The 22,544-nt window shown below is 42.6% G+C and overlaps 2 protein-coding genes across 19 annotated transcripts in view; both read left to right on the top strand.

Moving 5' to 3' along the window:
* Positions 1–22,544, top strand: part of EP400 (E1A binding protein p400) — a 390,490-nt gene that overhangs the window by 220,333 nt on the left and 147,613 nt on the right. The gene's annotated exons all lie outside the window — the stretch shown is intronic.
* On the top strand, positions 8,043–21,294 carry PUS1 (pseudouridine synthase 1). The gene is made up of 6 exons (XM_042441549.1): positions 8,043–8,264; positions 10,550–10,792; positions 11,559–11,696; positions 12,721–12,823; positions 15,982–16,679; positions 18,154–21,294. Exons 1-6 carry the CDS (start codon positions 8,178–8,180, stop codon positions 18,199–18,201), a joined length of 1,317 nt encoding a protein of 438 aa, XP_042297483.1. The 5' UTR covers positions 8,043–8,177; the 3' UTR covers positions 18,202–21,294.

Consider the following 22,544-nt stretch of genomic DNA (forward strand, 5'->3'; position numbering starts at 1 on the left):
GTCAACATCCTTTTTGAATTGTGCCCAGAACTAGACACAAGATTCCCAGTGAGGCCTGACCAAAGCAGAATACAGTGGTATTATCATTTCCTTCATCTAGACACTAGTCTCCTGTTGATGCAACCAAGAATTGCATTGGCTTTCTTGGCTGTCGCATTTCACTACTGGCTCATGTTCAGCTTGTGATCTACTAGGACTCCTAGATTCCTTTCAAATGAACTGTTGTCTCACCAGGTGTCTCCTATCCTGCATTTGAGCATTTCATTTTTTCTGCCTAGTTGTAGGACCTTACATTTCTCCCTGTTGAAATTCATCTGGTTAGCTTTAGCTCAGCCCTCTAATCTGTCAAAGGCGTTTTGAATTTTAATCCTGTTCTCTGGAGAATTAACAACACTTCCCAGTTTGATATCATCTGCAAATTTAATCAGCATGTTCACTATTCCTTCATCCAAGTTGTTGATAAAGATGTTGAATAGCACAGCACCCAGGACAGATCTCTGTGGCACTCCACTAGTCACCTCTTCCCAGGATGAAGAGAAACCATTGGTGAGCACCCTTTGGGTTCATTCAGTCAGCCAGTTACAAGTCCACCTAACAATAGCACTGCCTAGGCCACATTTTACTAGCTTCTTTGCAAAAACATCATTGGCCTATTACAGATTGCCCATTTGCATTTGCTGAGTCCTTATTTTGCTATTCCTCAGGACTGGTAGCCAAATTTTGTTCACTTTAAGGGTTTCGTTTTTCCGGTTGAAATTATCCAGATGTTTGTGGATTTCAAATCCAAAGTTCCCATTTGGAGAAGCCCACTGACCCATCTGTGAATGTTTGGCAGGAACTGGCCCTTTATGTCCCTGCTACAGCACACATCAAAATAAGCCTGGCTTCTTGCTCCACCAAATGCCACTGATTTTTAATTGTTTTATTATCTTTTCCTCCCACTGTTAGCGAAGCCAGTAGCTTCACTCCTACGTTTGCTTCAAAATAGCATGAACTCCTTCCTCTGCCGCCACCACAACCACCACCTTAAGAAAGTGACATTCTAAAGCCATGGGTTTAACCAAAAAATGTCACTTTGCCAGATCAGCACTTAACTTTCCAGTTGTCCTTAGTTACTTGAATGTATCAATGATATTCACATTCAACTTAGTCATTGCTCAGAAAATAGTTTACAGAACATCAATACTTGAAATTTAGCCACTGTGCTTGGGTTAAAAAATAATAGAAGCAAGCCATCTTTTGCCATCCCACTGGTGATTTTTCTGTTACTTTCCAATCTTAACAGCATGGAGCATGAAACATTGGCCAGGGGGGGGGGGGGGGTCATGAAAAACTAATTGCTTTATAAAGGAAGAAATTTTAAAACAACATTTAAAAGAGGTTTTAAAAAACCAAGTGGAAGTGGCTATTCTAGTCTGTTCAATACAGTATGTAGATTTATCCCTGTTGCAGATTTTGTATGTAGCATCTTAACTAGAAACATTGACTTAAATACATATATATTCAGGTTTATGAGAGAATGTGTTGCTTTAGCTCCACATTGTTATGCTTGATAAGTTTGTCACTTTTTTAAAAGTGTTTTGTTCTTGCTTTAAGTTGTATAACACTGACTTCAAAATTAAATTGTTTTTTAATTGTTTCTTCATACCCTCTCTTCTTCGAAGGATGCTACTGTATCATCTGGCAGTTCACAGTTCAAAATAGGGGCTTGCTTAATAAGGAAAACGCACCCTATTTTTGTGACTCCTGTTTCTGCATTCAGTGAATGTGTGAGAAATAAGTACACTATTGTGTTCACTGACTATGCTCACAAATGGGCAGGCCTGTTGACCACCCTCATGGTGGTACCTGATGGCATCAAGGTACACAGTTACAGAGTCATCTGTTTCTGGACTGCTGATCAACTCCTGATTCAATGGCCTACACTGTCACCCACAACTACTGACTGCATGGTGTGTACCCCTGTAATGGCATTATTTTTTGAACTGTTACCTTTCAAATAAAACAGATTCATGAAAAACTCCTGTCAACCAATATTTCATCTTATGTTGTGGCCCCATCAAGGTATTTGGAATGCAATTAAACTAAATGTGCATGAAAAGGGAATGCACTAGCCCCACCTGTTCCATCTTCACTCTCCACCTACGGAGAGCAACCATCTGTACACATGGAGTCTCCCCACATAATTCAGAACTTTGAACAAATTAGTGAATGCTTTATGTCTGACAGAAGTTGACCAAAGAATAACACTGAAGTTCTGCTGCATGTCAAACTGCAGCACCTCCAGAATGGTTAGAGATCTTTTTTCCAGATGCATGTAGGTGAAACCTGTTACCAGTCCTACAGATGCAGTTGTCGAACTGTATATGACTTGCGAATCTTTTTTTCCTCAGCATTGTGTTCTATCAGTAAGATTCAGTAATTTGAATCATAGTTGGAAGAGACTGCAAGGGTCATCCAGTCCAACCCCCTGCTATGCAGGAACTCTCAATCAAAGCATCCCCAACAGATGGCCATCCAGCCTCTGTTTAAAGACCTCTAAGGAAGGAGACTCCACTACACTCCGAGGAAGGAGTGTGTTCCACTGTCGAACAGCCCTTACTGTCAGGACGTTCTTCCTAATGTTGAGGTGGAAACTCTTTTTCTGCAGCTTGCATCCATTGCTCTGGGTCCTGTTCTCTGGAGCAGCAGAAAACAAGCTTTCTCCCTCCTCAATATGACATCCCTTCAAATATTTAAACAGGGCTATCATATCACCTCTTAACGTTCTCTTATCCAGGCTAAACATACCCAGCTTCCTGAGTCGTTCCTCATAGGACATGGTTTCCAGGCCCTTCACCATTTCAGTCGCCCTCCTTTGGACACGCTCCAGTTTCTCAACATCCTTTTTGAATTGTGGTGCCCAGAACTGGACACAATATTCCAGGTGGGGCAAAATAGAGTGGCACTATTACATTCCTTGATCTAGACACTATACTATTGATGCAGCCTAAAATCGCATTGGCCCTGTCAGCTGCCACATCACACTGTTGACACATGTTCAACTTGTGGTCTACTTGGGGACCATTCAGACTACCTTTTACCCTGGATCAGAACCCGAATTAACCACGGGAAGTCCATATTCCCCCCTGAATCTCCCACAAGCGAATCCGAGGCTTTCACACCCGTTCAGGGGCAAATGCCCCTTAGCGTGGATCATTTCAAAGTGGAGTAAAAGCTGTATCTTTTGGGGAGAAAACAGGTCTGGCAAATATGAACTTGTCCCCGATCATGATCGGGTCAAGTTCAGGGGAGGGATTTAGGTCAGAGGGAGGGCAGAGGGCTGAACATTCTTCCCCTTCATCGGAGAAGGATGAAGCCGGGGGAAAGAAGGTTGCCATGGAGGGCAGCATCGGGTGACGGAGGAGGAGGAGGAGGAGAAGGAAGGAGCCAGAGGAAGGATGGAAAGGGCAATTGGGGTGACAGATGGAGCAGGGGGTGCCAAGGACAGAATCGGGCTAACGGGAGCAGGAGGAGGAAGGAGCTGGAGAAAGGGTCAATTACGGGTAGGTCAGAGGGAGGGCAGGTAACGGAGTAAGCCTCCGCTCTCGCAAGCAGCTTTCTCTCTTAATTTTTTTTATTTTTGACAGACTATGCGCATGCTTTTTGCTACAGGTAGATACATACATAGATAGAATGTGTGTCTACTTGTGCTACTTTCCCTTTCATTTGCTTGCTCTCAGCACGCACTTTGCAAAAGGCTTTTTTTCTAAATTAATTTTTATATGCAAATGCTACAATGCGAATGTTACAAATGTTTCTCTTTCGATTTGGCAAATTGATACAGATTGCTTTTGCTATGGTCTGTAAGGAATTCTGGCGTGGCTGAGGGAAAGCAAAGGATGCAGAGATGCCATTTGGGATGAGGAATTTATTGTTGTTGTTGTTGTATGTGTATGAGACATTCTGGGGTGGCAAGGAGGGAGGATGCAGAGATGGCATTAGATTGCATTTTGGGGTTGAAAACGGAGGCAGAGGAAGATCGATAATCTGTAGTGACCCAAATACGACACACACACACACCTGGAGGTTTTTAAATTTGACAAAATATGCGCACACTCCAGCCTGTTTTTAAAAAAAAGAAAGAAGAAGAAGGGAGGAAGCACACATCCATTTGCCCAATGGCTGTAGGAAACATCACCCTGATGAAAGCAGAACTGAATTTGATTGACATCAAAGGTGCCTTCAGTTTAAACCGGTTCTGCAAATGTGAACTCTCACGCAAGGGCATTTGGGGTTTAATTACCCCAATTGAGGTAAATTATTAGTGGGCACTTGCTTCCAGAGGGATTCGGGAGGGGAGACCCGATTCTGCCCAGTTCCATCCAGTGCAAATAGGTGAGTCTGAATGGGGCCTTGGACTCCTAGAGATCCCTTTCGCACGTATAAGTCTCTCGTTCAGCCAGGTGTCCCCCCTCCTATATTTCTGCATTTCATTTTTCCACCCTAAGTGCAGTACCTTGCATTTCTCCGTATTGAATTTCATTTTGACAAAATAAAAAATATCAGGGTATCAAAATACATACATACAAAGTTAAAAACCTGATCACATCTGAGGCTCATAAAAATTACCTAGAAAGTCAAAACATAGAAAATTGAATAAGAGCAGATTTAATAGGATAGGATACAGAATAAATGAAATAAAGTAAAACTATCTAAAACAGGGTGGAGGAAATCAGTAGGAGTATTTAAACGCATCTTCATGGTACGGGACCCCATTTTGTATGGTAAATTGATCACTCAGGTGAGCAGCTTTAACAATAAATTTTGCTACATGTCGCACTAGATATAAATTCTCACCAGAAAGTAAATGGGACAATTTAACAATAGGATCCCACTTCATCATTCTATCCAAAAATGGTTGTAAGAAATGGGATTTCTCCTTATCATATAAACAACAGTCAAACAGGATATGTATCCTCTATAGCTGGAGCACCACAAATACATGTTCTATCATGAGAGGGTATTTTTGGAACCGTCCTATTCTTACCATAGAATTCAATTGCTCAAATCTAGCTCTGGTGAAAGCTATTCTCTGGCTCTGAGTTAATTGCAGCCTAAGGTATTTTTCTAGGCGGAAAACAATTTTATTTTTAGCTAACCAGTTTAGAGATTTATAACCAGCCAATGAAGCTATGTCTGATGGTGCACTGATATCCCAGACCCTTTGTTTTAAGGATTCCTGAACTGTGTTCCCAACTGAAAGAAAATATGAGGGGGAAAAGCCTAGTTGGAACAGTAGTAGGAATAGCTGACATACCCAAAAATTGGAACGCCCAAAAACTAGTTGTTCTTCTAAGCAGAGTTTAAGGAGTCTTCTTGTACTGCAGTTCCCAGAGAATTCCCTAGCACTGAACCAGGGCAGTTAAAACAGTCTCAAACTGGATTATTTCTCCAGTGTGTTTGCAACACGTGTATGAAAGGGATCCAGGAGTTCAAGTAGACTACAAGTTGAACATGAGTCAACAGTGTCATCCAGCAGCATCAATAGAAGTAAAGTGTCTAGATCAAGGGAAGTAATAGTGCCACTCTATTCTGCTTTGGTCAGGCCCCACCTGGAATATTGTGTCCAGTTCTGGGCCCCACAATTCAAAAAGGACATTGAGAAACTAGAGAGTGTCCAAAGGAGGGTGAGTAAAATGGTGAAGGGTCTTGAAACCATGTCCTATGAGGAATGACTTAGGGAGCTGGGGATGTTTAGCCTGGAGAAGGTTAAGAGGTGATATGATAGCCCTGTTTAAATATTTGAAGGGATGTCATATTGAGGAGGGAGCAAGCTTGTTTTCTCCTGTCATTATTCTGTCATTCTCCTCATCCATTTCAGCCACATCTGCATCTATTCTCTGGTCATTGTCCTCATCCATTTCAGCCAGATCTATATCCATCCTCCATGTCAGAGCCCCCATCCATTTATTATTATTATTATTATTATTATTATTATTATTATTATTATTATTATTATTATGGAATTATTATTATTATTATTCACTGCAAAATAATCAGTGTAGAAGCTGCAGGTTTTCTTGGAAGTAAATCCTTTGGATCTGAAGAAGACCCATTTTGGAGGATTGCAGAAATGATCCAGTTTCCCTTATTCTCCATGCTCCCTAAAATATCACTCTCCTTCCCTTTGTAACAGTTGCCTTCTCTTAGGTTGCATCCGTACTGGGGAAATTATCCGGTTTAACTCCACTTTTACTGTCCTGGCTCAGTGCTATGGAATTCTGGGAACTGTAGTGTCCTCAGACATTGAGCCTTCTCTGCTGGAGAGCTCTGGTGCCTCAGCAAACTAATGGTTTATTATTATTATTATTATTATTATTATTATCATCATCATCATCATCATCATCATTATTATTATTTAAAAATAAATTATTATCATTATTATTTTAAAAACATTTTTGTTTCTTTTAATTATAATTATTATAATTATTCTCCATGCTCCCTAAAGTACCGCCTCCTTGAATCCAATCCACTCTCCTTCCCTTTGTAACAGTTGCCTTCTCTTAGGTTGCATCTGCACTTGGGAAATAATCTGGTTTGACTCCATTTTCCTTTTCCTGGCTCAGTGCTATGGAATTCTGGGAACTGGAGTTTGTTGCTCCCCCAGCCTCCAATGGCCCCTTCCGTTGCTCCCATCTCTCCCCCCAGCCTCCTGCTTCATTCCCTCCATCCCTGTCATATACCTTTCTGAGCAATGGAAGCAATTGGGGCAAAATTGCAGCACAGCATCATGGGAAATTTGCCTCTTTGGAGGTTTTGGGGGGGGGGGGTGTACCAGGACGGAAGCAAAGTTGCATTCCACACCAGACCAATTCAGAGTGAAATTGAAGTGAACTTGAATGCGAATTCTGTGAATTCACTTTTGTACCTAATTCACCAAAAGGGTCACTTTGGAATCACTACCGAAGCGCCACGGAAGGAGCTCCCATAGAAAGGAATCACATGTGATAATACATCACGTTATCACGTGAATTTGCATCATTGGACCCGCAGTCACGTCAGATCTGAGCTTCAAAAACCTCTTCTGTGTGATAAACATCATGGCAATTTAATGTGCACACGCTCTTCTTTGACTCAGGAATTGCCACAATTTTGCTCTTCCCGTGTGATAATTCATCACATGAATTGCCTTGGATCTGAAGCGACTCTGCTTCCCCTTCTCTTTGGATTGGCTTTGGATTGGCGTTCCAATTTCACGTGTGATAAACCGCATAGTTTACACCCAAGGACATTTTTTATTTCATTTCTTCAAAAAGGCCCGTAGCAAGTCAAGGAAATGGGGGTCGTGTTCAATTACGGTTCCCACACCGGCCTCCTCTTTTCCGTCTAGTGGACTTCAGGGTTCTACGCTGTTTATTGCCGCAGAATGTTTTGCGGTTTTCAGATTTGTAGTTTGAGAGATGTTTTTTTAATTGTGGGTTTTTGTGTAGCACAGGTTTTGGAATTTGGGGGCCCTTCAAATGTTGTAGTGCTGCAGCAGCTCCCAAATGGCCGAGCCAGCAGCGTGGTTGCAGTTGAAAACCTCTGGAGAGCCGAAAGGTCTCAAGCAAAGGGGGAGAGCGGGAAACGTCGGCTGTAGAGACCGTGGCCTGTGCCTGACGGAGCCCCACACTGACTGTGGCCCATGGAAGAGTAACGCTTTCCTGAGTCTCAGCAGAATGCAGTGTCTTCCTGTATACTGCCCCCACCTGGCAACCCATGGAAACATACGTCTCCCTCAGTCGCTGAACTACATCTCCCAGAATCCCTTAATGCTTTAAGGGCCCTCTCAGAGACTTTGGACTTCAGCTCCCAGAAGCCTCAGCCACGTGGAGGCGAAGTCCAAAAGCCCTTCAAGCGGACAGCTCCCCGGTTGAAAGAAGCACTGGAGGCTGCCCTCCTCCCTGAAGGCGGCCTCTCCCTCCCTGCCCCTAGGGGGCGCTGCGGCGGCGAGAAGAAACGCGGCCCAGTATGTCCCTCGAAGGCCGCCGTAGGGCGGGCGGGCAGGCAAGCCGTGGCCCCGCCCCTTCCGCCCCGTGCTCGGTCCCGGGCAGCCAGCAGGGAAGGCAGGCTTCCTCTTGGAAAGGGCAGCCTGTGGCGCCGGCAATGGCGGGCTTGTGAGGGCGAGGGACTCCCGCAGGGCTCCCAGGCCGGGCATGCCTTGCTTCTGTTTGGGGCTGAGACTGACTGCGGGGCCCTTGGGAAGAAGAACCAGTGGCTGGGGCTTGCAGGCCATTCGTCACGTAGGTCCTCTCCTCCTCTTCCGAAGGAAAGCCCTCTGCGGTCGCCGCCGTTCCTCCGGAGGGCCCTCTGCTCTCTCTCCAGGGGGAATGTCTGCGGGGTTCCTAGAGCCTCGCGCTTGGAGCAGGCCTTCATGCTTCCTTTCCCCAGTCCAGCCCGCTTCAGCCTCTCGCTTAGCCCCTGCTCGAGAGGAGTCAGTCTTTATCCCCGCAGCGTCTGCCATTGGGATGCTTTTCGTAACCTCTTACCCAAATAGGCTTCCTTGCCATTTCTGCCTTCTGGTTCTTCAAGGGAAAAACGAAGGGCTGGAACACACCGCAGAAATGATCCATCTTGAAACCGCTTGAACTGCCTCGGCTCCTTGCTAGAGAATTCTGGGAACTGGAGTTTGGTGAGACGTTGAGCCTTCTCTGCCAGAGAACTTTGGGGACACAACAAACGACAGTTCCCAGGATTCCCTAGCACTGAGCCAGGGCAGTTCAAGTGGTCTCAAACTGGATCATTTCTGCAGTGTGTTTCAGCCCTAACTCCTCCGAACTGAGAGATAGTTAAAATTCTTAGGGAAGCAAGAGTCGCAGAAGGCACTGTTGCTGGTAGGCGTCCCATGGGCTCTGTTTTGCTGGAGCAGAAGCAGAATGCTTTAATGAACTTGTGTGAGATCCAGCATGGCTCCTCTTCTTAACATAGCTTATGTTTTGTTTGTGCTTTATGGCCACTGAAGAATTCTGGGAGTGTTAGTCCCAAAAGTACCATGTCTAAGCTCTGATGTGCAAGTGAATGTGAAACACAGGTATAGTGTCTTTGGTCACAAAACTAGAACTAGCACTGTATGGCCTGTTACAGACTGCCAAAATAAAGCTGCTTGGAGTCTCTTTGGAGGTATGCTATTTAAATGATGCATGGGTCCTAAGAGTCCGGAGGTCGTGCCAAAGCCACACTCCATTCCTAAGCACTGGAGTGCGGCTTTGGTGCAGCTTCCGGATTCTTAGGACCCATGCATCATTTAAACAGCATACCTCCAAAGAGACCTGAAGCAGCTTTATTTTGGCAGTCTGTAACAGGCCTATGTGTCTTAAAAATCTGTAGTAACTCTAGTACCATCCCTTCTTCTCTCTCAAATGCCCACACCAGAAGGCCTTTTCTAACCTGTGTTTTCCCCACAGTAAACAAAAAAGGTAGTTGGATTGGCGTGATTAAATCCCCGATCCAGCTTTGCTCTTAAATAAGCTTTAAGGTTGTATTTGGAACAAGACTACAACTTCCAGAATTTCCTATCCAGCCTGGCCAGTGGCTCTGATCTGAAGGGTGCTCTGGTTTGAGGAACTCATTTAAAGATGAAGCATGGGAACATGATGAATGAAAGCATGCACATATGTATACGTTTCCTAGTCAGGGAGCTGACACAGCCTGTAATTTTGTATACGTTTATACTTGACAATCTCAGGTGTTTGTTGCAGGAAGTTGTGAAGCTTCTTATACTGAGCAACATAGTGAGATGAAAGGAGAAAAATAAGGAAGAAGAAGAACTGGACAGCCATAAAATAATTGAGGATGCATGACCCCCACCTTATTATATACCTTGATATAAGAATGCTGGTCGGCTTTACAAGGTTGTTGCCTGATTTCGGGACGTGATGTATTTGAAATGCTTTTAACAACAAATTATTATTGTTAATGAACCTCTGACATAATTAAATATCCATCTATTTTATTAACAAGCATAATCTCACTATGCTTGTCAGTATAAGAACCGTAACAACTTCCTGGAACGGAACACTTGAGCTTATCAAGTATAAATATATACAAATATCTGGAGGCAATGCATGGGACCACAGGTGATAACATGAGGTTATATATGTATTTTACTGATTAGGAAATAGGGGTGCAAAACAAATCCACAAGTCCCCATAAGAATCCAGACCAGTACCAATTTGACTTTGCAGGTCAAATAAAATCTGCCATTAAAGTGCATTAATTTTCATTTCATTTACAGCAGATAGCAGTCTAATTTTTTTTCTTGACTTTGACATTGAAAATGTGTTTCTATAAGTTCTGCTGAGCTAACTTGAAGTACTTATGATAATGCCCAATTAATATGTGTCATTATTATATTGAAGCCAGTGAAGGAAGATACTTGGAATAAAGTTTTACATTTGTTTGAATAATATATTTAAACAATATTAATTGTGTTTTATTTCCTAATCACATATGTCAATTCAAATGCTTAAAGGACTGTTGTAATCATAACAATTGGCTGGATCTTACTCTTTCGTACTGTTCCTAACAGCATCTTGCAATGGCTGAAGAGCTGAGAACTGTGACCGCCAACCAGGCAAAGAGGCTAAAGAGTAGCAACTGTGAAAGGGAGGAAGTAGAGAAGGAGGAAGATGGAAAGCAGGAAGAGAAGGGGCATACAGTGAAACGGTTCAAGGCCAGCGAAGAGGATGTCGAGGATGGGACCAAGAGGTTTCCAAAGAGGAAGATTGTGCTGCTGATGGCATATTCAGGGAAAGGCTACCATGGGATGCAAGTGAGTGGCAGAGTGCATACTGTATATGTGCGGCTGATGGGGGACTTTGATGAAATGTCCAATGCATGGAAGAGGAGTGTGCAGAAGAACTGAGTTACTTCTTCATGCCTTTGAATATACTTGAGTCTTGTATGTTTATTGTTGATCATGCAAATAGGTTAAGAGTCATTTTAGGCTGCTGTTGATCCCTAAGGGGAAAGTGTCCTTATTCACCTGTGTAAACCCAACAGGAAATATCATTTTGAGAAAGCTCCTTCCCAAGTGGAAACAACGAGTTCTTTCAATACTGTCTGTTCTCCTGTTGTCCTCCATATTCCCCTTGAGTTCCAGTGGTGCTTGTCCTATCTGTGATATCTTAATGAACATATATGAGGCTGTGGACATTTTTAAAAACTTTTTTCCCTCTTCAGCCTTCACCTTTCTAGGAGAACCCCCACGCAGGATCACTCAGTTCAAACAAAAACAATGAAGAGTCTCATAGTACTTCACAAACTAACAGGGTTTACTTGGAACCAGTTTATAGCCCATTTTGTCTGAGCCTACGCTGTGGAGATGGCTATTCATTAAGGTGCCCTAAGACTCTTGATTGTTTTTGCTGCAACAGACTTAAGATGCCCTCTTCAGTTAAAGCAAACAACTTATCTTTTGATATATTTTAAAATGGGCACACTTGGAGGTGACTGTCCCATAAACACTGTGTTTCAGTCCAGCACTAACAAGCGAGATGTTTGTTATATTTTTTTTCTCCAACCATTCCTCCTTCCAGCGCAATGTGGGGAATTCTCAGTTCAAGACCATTGAGGATGACTTGGTTTTGGCCCTCATTCGGTCAGGATGCATCCCAGAAAACCATGGAGAGGACATGAAGAAAATGTCATTTCAGAGATGTGCCAGGACAGACAAGGTGATGCTCTTTTGTGCGTGTTATTTCTGTATTGTTTGGATACAGGGCAGGGGTAACTGGAGGTCCAGGAGCCAGTTCCCACCGCCCCCATACCCATTGTGGAATACCCTACACCCAAAACCAAAAAAGGGAAGTAGATAGGAGTTTGTTTTCATTTCATTTTAAAAATCCTTTTTTAAATCCTCCCCCCCCCCCCAAAAAAAAGCATGGTTCTCCAAGGATGGTCATTCTCCTTTTCAAAAATTAATGTCTATGTTGTGGTGTGGTGGTGCTCTGCGGGTATATGTACAAAAAAGAATAGGTGTCACGTGCAGCCTGCAATTTCAAGTGGTTGCTTGTTGTACAGATCAAGAAATGGATTTTCTGGGGTTCAGGGCATGTAGCCAGCCATGCTTTTGCAGGAACACAACGATTAACCTTAGCATAAAAATGTGGGATTGTGAATGCAGGCAAGCACAATCATTTCTTGTGTTTGTCTGGATATCTGATTGAATTGAGTCATAGAGTTGAAAGATCTTATAGAGTATCTAGTCCATCCTCTGTTCAGCATTAGGAATCCAAAGCTTGAACATCCCAAACAGAAATGAGGCTTTGTTTCAAGACCTCCAGTGTGGAAGGCAATCTCCATTTCTACATCATGGTAGTTGATTCTGTTCTCAGACTGCTCTTACCAGTTTGAGAGCAGGTTACCAGGTTAATCCTAATGTTCAGCTGTCCTGAAATGTGAGCCCATTAGATCTAGCCCTTTTCTTTAATATAGGATATAATAAATCTTTACCCCTTTCTATGGTATAGCCATTGGTCATGGAATTCTGGGAGCTGTAGTCTAAAAATTGTTTTCACATTCTGCAGAATACTGTTCAGCATAGGAATGCAAATATTCTTTAATCTACATTCTAACTTAATGTATCTGCAAGAAACTTGTGGAATCCATGATTATTACTCAGTTATTGTCATACATTCCTTTAGTTTCTGATAGACTCCCCCTCCCTTTTTTTAATACCTACCTATTGATTAAACACAGGGTGTTTCTGCAGCTGGGCAAATCGTCTCTCTGAAGGTCTGGCTGATAGAAGATATTTTACGGAAAATCAACGATCATCTTCCTCCTCATATAAGAATTCTTGGTAAGGGAATCAATAATGGGAGTCCTAGGTTTGGGTCTTGATCTTGTTGTAGCTTCTAGCCCTTATGTAGTTGAGCAGAGTTTGAAAGTGTTGTTTTTTAATGACAATTCCAATAATCACTTAGCCAGTATGAGATTCTGGAAGTTACCATGCAAAATTGAACATCTTTAAACCCTGCTCATCCCCATAAGTGCTAGAGGCTAGACTAAGACCAAATGGCCGTGCTCACTGGTGGATTCTGGGTGTTGTAATCTAAAATGCAGAATGGGCCCCTCTCCCAAGTTTGGAATGGGATAGGAAGCTTGTTTTAAAACACCATTCCTTGGTTCTTTGGTTCTTCAGCTCTGGCTTTAAGTCAGAACTCACACATTCGTCTTACACATGTCTGAGGCTGTAGACTTATTCCTCCCCCATGCCCTTGTGGGGGAAATGAGACTAAGTAAAAGGCAAATGAAAAGAGTGTGGGAAGAAGGAGTCCTTTAAAGGAAGGCTTTATTCTAAGCAATAAATCTACTGCCCAGTACACACCGCCAGAACATCACATCCTGGTGTCGATAGTAGGGCTTGAGACCATACACAAACTGCACGGTCCTGAGCCCTACTACGTGCGGGCGGCAGAGTAATGGCAGCATCCAGTCCACATGGGCACAGCCATCTTTACATAATGGATGCATTGCGTCCACACGTCATGGCGCGTCCGTTACATCACAAGTGCGCTATTGGAGCACTCGCGACATAACCAGGGCGCTGGGAAAAGAACCCGGAAAAACTGGGTTCTTTTAACTCCGGAGGGATGTCGTGTGGTCTAGTGGCTGCGACATCCCTCCAGAGTTAAAATGGGCGCCTGCAGACCGCTGTTTTCGGGCAGTCTGTACTGCGCCTACATTAGCAAATGATCTCTCTCTTCATGAAGGCACCTTTCCTTCAGGCAGTGTTACAAGGTACAGAATAGTCTAGATCTTTTCAGCTAAGACCACAAAATAAACATAAGCCCTGAGGTGACTAAACTAAACATTCCCTAGGCACGTACAATACAGGTGGGATTTGTAGTCCTTGTTGTTCATGGGGATAGCTAGGAGTCTGGATGCTTTTGTCCAATCTTAATCAGCTTCCCTCAAATGGAACAGAAGCCCACTGTGCCCAAGTGTCACTCTGTTCTCTAGCCTCATAGTCACCTGAGGCTTTTATAACTTGGCTTTAGAAACTTCCAGACACTAGGAAGCATCTAAAAGTTTATCCCAAGCTGGCCATCTCACTGGTCAATTTAATTCCCATAATCTCTGATGCTTCACTGCGACAATGCCCAAATAAATATGAAACTTGAAACTCATTACATCATTACCTCTTTGTTACCTGGATGGGGACTGCCCTCCCCAGATGTGTTGCCTAGATAATGGGAGCAGCTCCTGGTTCTAGAGCCTCTCTGATCTTGGAAGCTAAGCAAGGTCAGCCCTGGTTAATACTTGGATGGGAGACTGCTGTCAGAACTAGTTGAACTCTCCCCCTAGGCTCAAAAAAATCAGGCTTCTGTGGATGAGCAGCAAGCTTTATTCTTAAAGTCTTGAAGAGGTAGCTAGTCAGGCATCTTAAACCTAAGCACGTATACATCAAACATAAGCCTACCAAACACATTAGCTCCACCTTATAAAATTGGTGGCCTAAATCATTTTACTGTTCTCAAAACAGTTGGTTCTTCTTTGGTTGTTTTCTTTCCTTTCCCAGGCCATCTTTGCCTAATTGTTTTAATTGCCGCAGAAAGGAATAACAGTGGCCTTAACAAGCCAAGAAAACCCTACGCATTCCTTTACCAAGTGTGCAGTGAAGGCCAATTATTTTCTAAGCCCTGTCTCTAAGGCTGCTTTTAACTGTGTAGTTAACATATATAAAATATATAAAATCATCACACATTAGCCAGCTATATATCGGTATTTGTCAGCAGTTGACAACATATGTTTATCTGCTTGTTTAATATAACAGTTCCGTATTTCCCCCTCCTGAAATCAGGTATTAGGAATAATGCATGATATCATCATGAATCTATAGCTGTGTATAACTCTGTATCTCAAAAGCATACACATGTCAACAGTTCTACCCAAAGCATCAGATGCCCAGATTTGTATTAAATTCCTATCAGTTAGCACACATAACAGTTAACATACCTGATGTAAACCCTTCATTATACTCTTGTCATCCCACAGCATATTCATATAAAACTAAAACATCCAAGTAAGACATCATGACATAATATCATATCTTCCAGTTGAAACCATACATAGTTTAATACCAAACTTCACAGTTGGATCATACACATGATATATAATAGGATTCCCGGACACAATAATCATGACAGAATTAGGCCAATCCTGACAACTGCCAACAAAGATGTATTTCAGAGGAAGGAACGGTCAAAACCAGCTCTGAGTATTCCTTGCCTAAGAAAACCTGACGAAATTCATGGGGTGACCACAAGTCAACATGTGACTGGAAGGCACAGGGACAGAGAGCGTCAGGTTGTAGGAGGAAAGCTTATAGCAAGAAGTTAATAAAACAAGAATGGGATACAAGTTACAACAAGCACAGTGCACTGTCTTTTAAAAAAAAACCTTCCCCACCAGTGTTGGAAGGTGAGCAGTTTATAAACCACAACTTATTTCTTTCCTGTCATAGATGAGTAAGGCACCTGTACACATCTCTGTGTGAAAATGTTTGAAGTTATTGAAGAAATAGTAACAGAAGCAATATGATGGATTCTCTTTTAAGCCAAACAAAACATGTGAGATCTTGGCTTTGATTGTGTTATTTAAGTCTACATCATGGGTGGGGAAAGTTTGACCCTTCAAATTTTTGAATTTCAGCTCATTTAATCTGTTACCATTCGCCATGCTGGAGGGGGCTGATAGGTGCTTAAGTTCAAGATATCTGATGGCCAAAGGTTCCACACCTATGGTCAAGAACTGTGGTTCCTAGCTTATAGAGCCTCTGATACGGATAACCTACAATGCTTAATCATCCAGGCTTGCTGAGGCTTCTGGGAGCTGAAATGAGCACATTGCTCCAGAATATCATGGGTCATGCCTTAGCTGAAATATCATGGACTCCTAAAATCCCTTTTTATAGATACCATGTGTCTTTGTAAGCATGTGTTTTTTTACATTTAGGGCTCAAAAGGGTCACAGGAGGGTTCAACTCTAAGAACAAATGTGATGCCCGAACCTATTCTTATATGCTGCCAACATTTGCTTTTGCACACAAGGACTGTGATTATCAGGCTGACATGTTCCATCTGAGTACAGAGACTCTGGCAACTGTCAACAGCCTCCTGGCTTGCTACAAAGGGACTCATAATTTCCACAACTTCACCTCTCAGAAGGGGCCCAAAGATCCCAGTGCCAAACGTTACATCATGGAGATGTATTGCGAGAAGCCCTTTGTGAGAGACGGCATGGAGTTTGCTGTGATTAAAGTGAAAGGCCAAAGTTTTATGATGCACCAGATACGGAAGATGATTGGCCTGGTGATTGCCATAGTAAAGGGCTATGCCTCAGAATCCATAATGGAGAGAAGCTGGGGAGAGGAGAAGGTGGATGTCCCCAAAGCTCCTGGGCTGGGCTTGGTTTTGGAACGGGTTCACTTTGAAAAATACAATAAACGTTTTGGTAATGATGGATTCCACGAGGCCCTGGAATGGGCAGAGGAAAAAGAGAAGATTGCTGCTTTCAAAGAGAAGTATATCTACCCCACCATTATAAACACAGAGAAAGAAGAAAAATCCATGACAAATTGGCTGGAAACTCTATCTAACCATGACTTCAACTCTACTGCATCAAGGACACAGGTGGACAACAGGAACACACAGGTAACAGGGATGAAGCAGCAAATGTTAAAAAGGGTGAACAAATTTTGTTCTTTGCTGATGTGTCTCTGTGGCTTTACCATTCTTCACTGCTGTTAAATTTTGTAGCATTATTCTTTTCCCTCTCACCTTTCCAATTTTTTCCACATTCCACCTGTCCTCCATGGATACTTATTATGGCCATTGAAAACAGCAGAGTCTTGTGGTTTCCTGAAGACTGACCACCCTATGATGGCATAAGCTTTTGTGGACTTCACTCCACTTCACTGGATGCAGGAAGTTTTAACCTCAGCTGACAAGTGTTTATACATGCATACCTGCAGATGAGTGTATTGGGTGTGTTTGTGTAAGTGGGATCATATAGCAATGAAATGCAACAATAAAGACAGAGTGTTTTATTAAATCAAGCTGTAAATTAAGGAAAGGGAATATTTGAAACATCTATGAGGAATTACTGCTGTAATGGATGGTCCTTATATTTGTTTTGCATCCAGTTAAGCTTTGATTGAATTGTTGCAGACAATACAGTGCGCCCGCGCCATACGCGGCCTTGAGCATACGCGCTCAAGCTGCGGGGCGTGCGCAGGGCGGAAGAGGCGGTGCGTCCCGTTCAATTGAATGGGCTCGCGCCGCCGCGCACGAGCCCCATTATTTCCAATGGGGCTTGAGCATAGGCGGAATTCGCCTTACGCGGAGGGATCCGGAACGGATCCCCCGCGTAAGGCGAGGACGGACTGTACTTTGTGCATTTTCCTGACATTCCTCTCTGTAATACATGTATTTCTATTTTTATCTTTTTATTCACACATGCCCATACATTTGTAGAGACACACATATTCAAAATAATAGTTCTTCATACACATGAGTAAATGGGATTTAGTCCACACAATCTTATGTCATTATAAACTTGCTAGGCAGGTAAAGTGCTGTACTGTACTTTGGCTGTTTTTGCAGCCCTCATACAGTCCAGTTGGTCCAGACTGCCCCTTTTCTGGCAAAAGGGTAGATTGTTTCTTCAGGAAATCTCAGTGAACAAGTGGGATATAAATAAAATAAATACTCCCCTTCCTTTTTTGTGCAACCTGTGTGGTTCAGAGAGGATCCCAGGGTAGATGATTAGTCCTTGGACCCAGCACGGTTGCCCTCCTCTGCTTTCAGATGTTATGATACTTCGGTATGTTTGAAGCATGGCTACACCAGCTGTTCACCCGCTGAGTACAACGGAAAGCTAGACCATAACAGAACTTACTAGTTGTGGAAAGCAAAACAGATCTGTAGTCAAGAATGGTCAGATACAGTTTAGTGTTAAAGGAGAAGAAATTCAGGCTTTCTCCACATTAGAAAGGCAGGGTAATATTTTGGAGAGTTAATGTCTGTAAGAATAAACAGTAGTGGGTAAGATGGAGCCCACCCGTTTTCACTGTGAATCATGGAGGTTGCCTTGTTGTAAAGCACAGCTGTGATGTTTCTCTTTCAGACCAACGATCCTGAAGGCAGTGACGGATTTGGAGATGACTCAGACTGAACTAAAATCCTCCTGGAAGGTGGCACATAATGGCATGCAGTTTGGCCCATGCCAATCCAAGCAGCCTCTGTTCAGTAAACTCAGGCTTTTGTTCAAGTGGTGGCATTCATCTGCTTGCGTAATGACAAAATGATCAGGCTGGGCTGAGACAGAAAGAAAGACAGAAGTGACACTTGAAACAGGCTGTTTATCTCTGTTTACAGCACATGAAGGGGCAATATGTCTGCTAGACTTACTCGTGCGTTCCTTATGCTTGATTTAGAAAATTGTTTTACAAAGTCAGCAGAATTAAGTGATGCTATGAGACAAAATCAGAGGACTCAAAGCACTAATTGGTACAAGCTATTAGTAAAAATATTTTATTTAGTTTTGAGAGGCCAAACTTTCTTGCTCCCCTTTCAGGCTTTCTGTAGCCATATTTCCTTCAACTTGGCCAAGGAATAATTGACTCTTCTTGATTGCCATACATTTTGTTTCTTGCCACTGAAAGGCAAAATAATGTGTTGCTTTGAATAGTCTCTCACTGGGGGATACCTGACTATTGTTTTCCTTTTATAAAAAAATGAAATTGTCTTATAGAGAGATTTCAAAAATCATAGCTCTGTTCTTGAAATAAAGGCTTCTTGTGGTACAAAGTAGAGGAAGAATGTATATTTTCTTGTGAAAATATAAAGAGTAGGGCATAGGAGAGTAATAACTGGGAGCATATTTTTCTCTCCCTTTTTTGCAAGAGAAAAAGAGATAAGGTAAATACACTGGTTAAAATTGGTTATACAAAATTGGGACAATATATAAATATAACAAATACATAATATGAGGAAAAAGTTTAAAATTATTATACTGTACATGCATTTTGGCCTGCCAGGTCTTCCTCGGTGCTTATATATGAAATAGCATTTATCATTCCATAAGACTGGAATAAATACTTCTAATGTTTTCTGAGTATTTTATCCTTCATCTCTGGATAATTATTGTCTAACGCGTGCTGTCTTCTACGCTGCCAGCCTTATGGAATTGTAATGTCTTGCTATGTCATTTATAAGCACTGAGGAAGACCTGGTAGTTTGAAATGCATCTTTGTTATAGTGATTTTTAACCTTAGTTTACACGCTGTGTATTGGTCATATTTGTCATATAACATTTATATAAATTTTGTATTAATGTGGATTTTGTTTACCTTATTCCTTTTTATCATGCATCATTCTTTTGGGGAAAGGTGGATTCCCTTGTTTCTGCTTCTCTCTCTCCACTGTTTCTCAGTTCCTTATCTCTGAGATAAAGAGATTTAATTCCTATGCATCCCAGAGTACTAGAGAGAGGAATAACTCCCTCCAATATGGAATTCATGCCTAAATACCCTAAAGACACCAAATCCCTTCTGATCTTGGAAGCTAAGCAGGGTCAGTCCTGGTTGGTACAGTTGTCCCTTGACATTTGTGGCTTTGTCACTTGTGGTTTTGATTATTCACGAGGTCAAGGCCACTGCGCACACACTCCTCCTCATCCCTCCCATGCTTTTTTCCCTGGGGAAAAAGCCCATGTGGGAGAAGCCAGGAAGAGTGCACGTGCCAATCCCACTCCTTTCCAGGACGGAGAGCTGCCTCTTTCCCCAAGCAGCTCTCTGCCTTGGGAAGAGGTTTGGGAAAATAAACCCCCACCCTTTTCCAAGACTGGGAGTTGCCTGGGGAAAGACAACTCTCTCACCTTAGGAAGGGGTTTGGGGAAAGCAAACCCACACTCCTTCCTGCTGTTCCAAGGCTTGAGAGATCTTCCTGGAACTCCCTGAAGATTTGGAAGGGAAGGAGGGAGCCGCGAATACACATTACCCTGCCCTTCCAGTGCATCAGAGAGCTGTTTGAGGCTTCGGAAGGGAGCACACATGCATGCACTGCTCTCACCTCCCCCCCCCCCCCGCTTTCTTCATGAATTTTGACTTTCGTGGGGGTCTTGTGCCCCTAACCCACGTGAATGTCAAGAGTCAACTGGGAGACTATGAATAAATACCAGGTGCTGTATGCTATATTTCAGAAGAAGGAACTAGCAAAATCAATTCATAGGGTTGCCATAAGTCAACAGGCAATTTGAAAACACACAAACCCACTCCCTGTAAAATTCAGCTAGTGTATGCACCAAAATGACACTGAGAAATGAAGCTGTTATCTGCAAGTTTAAGGGAAACCTCAGGGTTTGTTTAAATTTTAAAAAATACTGTACCTAGGAAAAGAAATCTAAGGGGATAAATGCCCCTATTCTCCCCGAATGAAAAATGCCCTTTGCATATTCAGAAAATTGTGAATGTGCAGTGGGTGTGGATGAAGACAACAACAAGAAAAAAGAAAATGGGTAAGTTTATATAATGGAATATTTTCGAAGAGGCCATTCTGTGCAGGACTGGTCACTGGTTCTTAAAGGGAATACAGTATAGAAGACCCTAGGTTTTTGAAAGCTTCAGTATATCTGGCATCAGATGGATTTAGCAGGATATGTGGCTACTGTCAAGGGTTCTTTACAGGTGGATGAGATCAAATTGTTGGGCAGAGCTGAAATGATTGGAGAGTTTATGCATAAACAGTCTTGAGCTTGCTTATCCTTACTCTCTGTTCTTCAAATATTAATCTGGGACTGTGCACACTGGCATCTTTGGCTGGGTTGGGGGCGGAGCCAGGGCATAGCGTCTACACGATGCATGCCCTGGCTCTGCCCTCAGGCTGCCATGACAGCTTGCGGTGTCACGGCACTCCTGGCGCTGTGTCCACAGAACGCAGTGTCGTATAGTCACAGCTGTCGCGCCCTTTGCAGGGTTCAGGCTCCTTTTTGTGCCCTGCAAAGGCCAGATTTGGGCCATGGCATGTGGTTGCTGCGGCCCCAATCTGGTTGTAAAAGGGTCAGCTTTGGGGCGATCTGCACAGCCCCTTAGTCTCCTTTCAAAGTGAGGAAACAAAGGAAGCTAATGTAACACAGTGGTTCTCAAATGGTGGGGTGGAACCCCCAGGGGGGTGTTCCATGCTCTTTCCAAACGTTTGTATGTTTTAAATTTACGCATGCATTGAGTTAAATATTGATTTTACTTAAATAAAACTGTTCCAATTAGAATAATGTTGTTTCCTTATAAAATGTTAAAATATGAATATACATGAATGTACTATGTCGAACAGGAGGGACACAACTTCATGTAGAAGTAAAAGGGGGGGGGGGTTCCCCAAGGATAAAATGTTTGAGTACCACTGTCCTAACAAATTTGTAATGAGTTACCTTCATTAAAAGTTTCCTCTTAGAAAATAATAGATTATTAATGACATTCAATAACAACTACAAAACTCAGGAGAGGGGATTTGTGACGAAGAAAAATAGATAAATAGGTATCTTTGTCTAGGATGATATCTCAAACCCTAGCAACCCATTATGCTAAGAGTGGATTCATAAAAGAATGCCAAAGACAGAAGGAAAAGAAAAACATAAGAAAGAGAACTAAAAAAGCACAGCATTGAGAAAAGAATCTAGAGAGTGTTGAAATTGTTAGGCAGAAATTCAATTCCATGTTCTAATATGTATTTCTGGGGGGAAAATAGGAAAAAGAAAAACAGGATTAAATAAAACTCTTCATTTGTGGCAGATAAAGTGGAAAGCCTTACAGAGAGAAATGGAGCCAAGTCCCATAGATTGAAAAAGATGCTTAGAAACACTGGTGCTTCTAGGTTGGGGCCCACAACAGAGGCAAGTCTGTGGGACAGTATTCTGCCCTTGATTCTCTTTTGGGGTTGTATGAGCTGACAAAAATGCCACCATTATAAGTACAGAGAAAGAAGAGAAATCCATGACAAAATGGCTGGAAACTATCTAACCGTAACTTCAACTCTACTGCATCCGTGGACAACGGACACACAGGTAATGGGGATGAAGCAACAAATCTTATAAGCGGTGGGCAAACTTTGTTCTTTGCGGATGTGTCTCTGTGGCTTTACCATTCTTCCCTGCTCTTTGCTGTTAAATCTTGTAGCATTGTTCCTTTCCCTCTCACCTTTCTCATTTTCCCCACATTCTATCTATCCTCCATGGACATTTATGGCCACTGAAAACAAGGAAGAGTCTTGTGGTGTCTTGAAGACTGACCACCCTAGGATGACATAAACCAGGGGTAGACAACCTTTTTGAGCCAGAGGCCAGGTTGCTGTCCCTCAGACAACTGGGGGGCCGAAGCCAAAAAATAAATAATGAAATAAATTTTTTAAAATTAAAAAAAATAAATAAAATAAACCAGGACAAATGTAGGGCATTTTCAAATGGTGGACACTTTTTTTAAAAAAGTGGAGGACACGCAAAAAAATTTGCTGATTTAAAAAAAA

This window comes from Sceloporus undulatus, chromosome 10, assembly GCF_019175285.1.
Source record: "Sceloporus undulatus isolate JIND9_A2432 ecotype Alabama chromosome 10, SceUnd_v1.1, whole genome shotgun sequence".
Taxonomy (NCBI): Eukaryota; Metazoa; Chordata; class Lepidosauria; order Squamata; family Phrynosomatidae; genus Sceloporus; species Sceloporus undulatus.

Excerpts from the sequence above, each read along its gene's own strand:
- PUS1 (XM_042441549.1), top strand. The coding sequence starts at position 8,178 with ATGCCTTGCTTCTGTTTGGGGCTGAGACTGACTGCGGGGCCCTTGGGA. Across the intron at positions 11,697-12,720 it reads GATGTGCCAGGACAGACAAG|GGTGTTTCTGCAGCTGGGCA; the intron begins GTGATGCTCTTT and ends GATTAAACACAG. Across the intron at positions 12,824-15,981 it reads TCCTCATATAAGAATTCTTG|GGCTCAAAAGGGTCACAGGA; the intron begins GTAAGGGAATCA and ends TTTTACATTTAG.